Source organism: Geospiza fortis, unplaced genomic scaffold (assembly GCF_000277835.1).
Source record: "Geospiza fortis unplaced genomic scaffold, GeoFor_1.0 scaffold1758, whole genome shotgun sequence".
NCBI classification, from domain to species: Eukaryota; Metazoa; Chordata; class Aves; order Passeriformes; family Thraupidae; genus Geospiza; species Geospiza fortis.
The window spans coordinates 19,592-24,214 of NW_005054860.1; the positions used below are offsets into that span (position 1 = coordinate 19,592).

Genomic DNA, 4,623 nt, shown 5'->3' on the forward strand with positions numbered 1-4,623 from the left:
GGGACGCCGGATCAGCAGCCGCACCACCACGTTGGCGTTCTCCTCCACGCTCTCCCCTGGGCAACGGGACCCCAAAGGTCACAGAGAGACCCCAGAGCTCCCAAAACACACACCCAAAAAACCCCTAAAACAGGGAATCCCAAAACCCCTAAAACAGGGAATCCCAAAAACCCCCAGCACAGAGAGTCCCAGATCAGCAGCTGCACCACCACGCTGGCGTTCTCCTCCATGCACTCCCCTGGGGACAGGACCCCAAAAGTCACAGGGACCCCCTTGAGGGGACCTGGGGACACCTAAGGGCCACCTGGGGACACCTCAGGGCCACCTGGGGTGTCTCACCGTTGACGAAGACGGCGAAGCGCAGGAAGTCCAGGTACTTCTCACCGCCGCAGGGGTTCCAGCCGATGTCGGGGTAGCCCTTGGCCAGCAGCATGGGGCAGCTCTGCAGCCCACAGCTCGCCAGGTATGTCACCACCTGCCCCAGGGGACACCGGGGACATCAGGGGACACCAGGGGACACAGAGGGACACAGGGGGACACCGGGGACACAGGGGGACACAGGGGACACAGAGGGACACAGAGGGTTTTGGGGTACAGCAGCATGGGGCAGCTCTGCAGCCCACAGCTCGCCAGGTATGTCACCACCTGCCCCAGGGGACACCGGGGGACACCAGGGGACACAGGGGGACACAGAGGTGACATGGAGGTGACACGGGGCTGTCCCCACCTTCTCCAGGTCCTGCTCCTTGAGGGCCAGCGCCAGCTCGTTGTTGTCGATGACGGAGGCGGCCGCCACGTCCAGGGGGGGGGAGCCCTGCATGCCTTGGGGACAACGGGGACAGAGGTCAGGGGACACTGGGGACAGAGACCCCCCCTCAAGGTGTGCTTGGGGACAACAGGGATAGAGGGGACACCAGGGGACAGAGTAGGGGGCAGAGACACCCCCTCAAGGTGTCCTAAAGGACCCTCAAGGGGACTGGAGGGGACAGAGGTGACAAGGAGGAGCACCAGGGGGCGGTGAGAGTCCAGGTGGAGGTGACACGAAGGGACAGGGGGTGGCACTGGGGACCCAGGAGGATCCCAGGAGGGTTTTGGGGATCTCAGGGGGTTTTTGGGGTGTCTCACCCAGGGCGATGCTGCTGTTCTCCAGCAGGTGGCCCAGGTGGGGGTGACAAAGACAGGACAGGGGGTGGCTGGGTGGGACAGGGGGTGGCACTGGGGACACAGGAGGATCCCAGGAGGGTTTTGGGGATCTCAGGGGGTTTTTGGGGTGTCTCACCAAGCCCGATGCCGCTGTTCTCCAGCAGGTAGCCCAGGTGGGGGTGACAAGGACAGGACAGGGGGTGACACAGAGGGGACAGGGGGTGACACAGAGGGGACAGGGGGTGAAAATCTTTGACACTTTGTCTGCATTCCCTCTTTATATTTATTTTCGAAGATGTTATACCTTTATTTTTGTTACATTGCTTTTTCAGCTGATGTGAGATAAAAATGCCATTGAGGGAATATTTTCTTTAACACTGTACAACCCTAAACAGGCAAGTAAGGAGTAGTTATTTTTGTCTGTATTAGCTGGTTGCAGGTGGCAGGGTTTTTGACTTATTCTTAATTGCCAGAAATGTTGAAAGAAGTAACGACGATGGGAAGACATCAGGGTGTTCAAGTTTGTTTAGTGTTACACAGCTCTTCAATTCTTAAGTGTCTAACATACAGTACCTAGTAACTAGGTATCTAGGAGAGCTGAATCTCTTGGGGAAGCTTTAATCCTTCTGCTCCTAACAAGGTCTTGATGTTTAAAGTTGTTTTTTATACTGTTCAAGGATTCTGGATTGCACTCTACCATAGAATAGAATCCACTGTAAATCTCTATTGTGACTTATGCAACTCTGCATGTACAGTTCAAACCTAGAACTGTAAGAATAAAAGTGTTAAGAATTGAGCTGTGTCAGTGACTTGTCTGTTCACACTGAAATAAACGTGCTCTGCCCATGCCCACATGAGCTGCTGCTCTGGATCCTGAGCTCCAGCTGCTGCCCTCAATACATAATGAATGGGATGTGCTTGGTGATGCCACTGCAACACCAGTGCCACACACAGATCTGGGGGGCTGGGAGGGGGTTATGGGGTGTTTAGGGGCAGATTAGGGGGGTTTGGGGGATTCTCAGGGTGCCTGGATGGGGACACAGAGGGACACAGGGTGGACACAAGGAGGACAGAGAAGGAGACGAGGAGGACACGAGGGGACACAGGGTGACCCAGAGAGGATCCAAGGTGACCCAGAGAGGACACAGGGTGACACAGAGAGGATCTAGGGTGACACAGAGAGGACACAGGGTGACACAGAGAGGACACAGAGGGACCCAGAGAGGATCTAGGGTGACCCAGAGAGGACACAGGGTGACACAGAGAGGATCTAGGGTGACCCAGAGAGGACACAAGGAGGACCCAGGGTGACCCAGAGAGGATCCAGGGTGACACAGAGAGGACACAGGGTGACACAGAGAGGATCTAGGGTGACACAGGAGGACACAGGGTGACCCAGAGAGGACACAGGGTGACCCAGAGAGGACACAAGGAGGACCCAGGGTGACCCAGAGAGGACACAGGAGGAGCCAAGGTGACCCAGGGGCTCCCACGCACCCGATGCTCTGGATCATGAGGTTCTCCTCCTCGGGGCCCATCTGCACGATGAGCAGCGAGCGGATCTGGCCCAGGCACTCGAGCAGGGCCGTGGTGTCGGGCACGGAGGTGGCACTGATGGCGTAGGCCTTGGGCAGGGCCCGGCCCAGCTCGCCCAGCGCGTCGTACTGCCGGTGCAGCAGGCTGAACATGGCCCGCACCAGCGCCGGGCTCTGGATGAACGACTCCTGCGCCCAGTGCACCATGGTCTGCGAGATCAGCTCCTGCAGCGTGCCTGGGGACAGCGGGGACATTGGGGACACTGGGGACACAGGGGACCCTGGGGCCATTGCATTGGGGACATTTGGGAATCAGGGACATTGGGGACATTGCAGACATTGGGGACACCAATGGGGACATTGGGGACAATGGGGACATTTGAACATGGCCCGCACCAGCGCCGGGCTCTGGATGAACGACTCCTGCGCCCAGTGCACCATGGTCTGCGAGATCAGCTCCTGCAGCGTGCCTGGGGACAGCAGGGACATTGGGGACACTGGGGACAATGGGGACAATGGGGACATTGGGGACATTGGGGACACAGTGACCCCTGTGCCCACGGTCTGCCAGATCAGTTCCTGCAGCGCTGCCACCTTGGGGACATCCTGGCCACCACCTTGGGGACAATTTGGCCAATTTCTCACAGACAGTTTGGCCACCACCTTAGGGACAATTTGGCCGTGTCTTGGTGGCATCTTGGTTGGCACCTTGGGGACACCTTGGCCAACTCCTTGGGGACACCTTGTGTGCCACCTTGAGGACACCTTGACCAACTCCTTGGGGACACCTCACGTGTCCCCCTGATGCCACCTCGGCCATGTCCCGGACCCAGCTGAGTGTCCCTGTCCCCACCCCGCTGTCCCCTCCTCACTGGGCACCGGGGGCTCCTCGGGAGGGGTCTCCTCCTCCTTGGGGGGGCCCCGGACCCCCACCACCTTCTGCACCAGCCCCAGCAGCCGCTGCCGCAGCGACATCTCCTCCTCCTCCTCCTCTTCCTCCTCCGTCAGCTCGATGCCTGGGGGACACGGGCGGAGGGTCACAGGGGTGTCCCCGTGTCCCCATGTCCCCAAGGGGGGGCCTCAGGGGTCCCAAAATGGGGGTCCCAGTTCCACTGGGGAGATCCCAGTTCCCCTGGGGGTGTCCCCATGCCCAGGGGTGTCCCCAAGCCCAGGGGTTTGTCCCCAAGCCCAGGGGGTTGTCCCCAAGCCCAGGAGGATGTCCCCAAGCCCAGGGGTTTGTCCCCAAGCCCAGGGGGGTTGTCCCCACACCCAGGGGGTTGTCCCCACACCCAGGGGGTTGTCCCCAAGCCCAGGAGGATGTCCCCAAGCCCAGGAGGATGTCCCCAAGCCCAGGAGGATGTCCCCAAGCCCAGGGGTTTGTCCCCAAGCCCAGAGGGTTTGTCCCCAAGCCCAGGGGTTTGTCCCTGTCCCCCCCTCACCGCAGTGGGCCAGCAGGTCATTGTGGAAGTCCAGCAGCTCGTCCCGGATGTCCCCAGGCACGGGACACTCCTCATCCTCAGCCCCTCCCTTGTACTGCATCAGCATGTTGATCTGGGGACACGGGGACACAGGGGGACAATGTGGGGACACCAGGTCACGGCACCACCCCTGTACATCCCTCTCTGTGTGTCCCACCTGTCCCCGTGTCCCCACACGCGGCCCCCAAATTCCCCCATTCCCACAGTTCCCTCAGGTGTCCCCATGTCCCCACGACACGGCCCCACTCACATCCCAGCCAAGGCTGTGTCCCCAGGGTGTCCCTGCAGTGTCCCTGCCATGTCCCTGCAGTGTCCCCATGCTGTCCCTGCTCTGTCCCCACGTCACCCCCATTCTGTCCCCACTCTGTCCCCGCTCTGTCCCCACTTTGTCCCTGCTCTGTCTCCACTCTGCCCTGGCTCTGTCCCCTGTGCTGTCCCCACGCCATCTCCATTCTGTCCCCACTCTT

At 60.2% G+C, this 4,623-nt stretch overlaps 1 protein-coding gene across 1 annotated transcript in view; it reads right to left on the reverse strand.

The window, feature by feature from the left end:
* LOC102036002 (ryanodine receptor 1-like) overlaps window positions 1–4,623 on the reverse strand; it is a gene marked incomplete at its 5' end in the record, with an annotated part of 38,091 nt that overhangs the window by 3,910 nt on the left and 29,558 nt on the right. The window contains 7 exons of the mRNA XM_014311470.1: window positions 2–56; window positions 340–475; window positions 728–822; window positions 1,126–1,193; window positions 2,641–2,914; window positions 3,551–3,694; window positions 4,118–4,229. Of these exons, the coding sequence (XP_014166945.1) occupies window positions 2–56; window positions 340–475; window positions 728–822; window positions 1,126–1,193; window positions 2,641–2,914; window positions 3,551–3,694; window positions 4,118–4,229 (884 nt within the window). The remainder of the gene's footprint in view (window position 1; window positions 57–339; window positions 476–727; window positions 823–1,125; window positions 1,194–2,640; window positions 2,915–3,550; window positions 3,695–4,117; window positions 4,230–4,623) is intronic.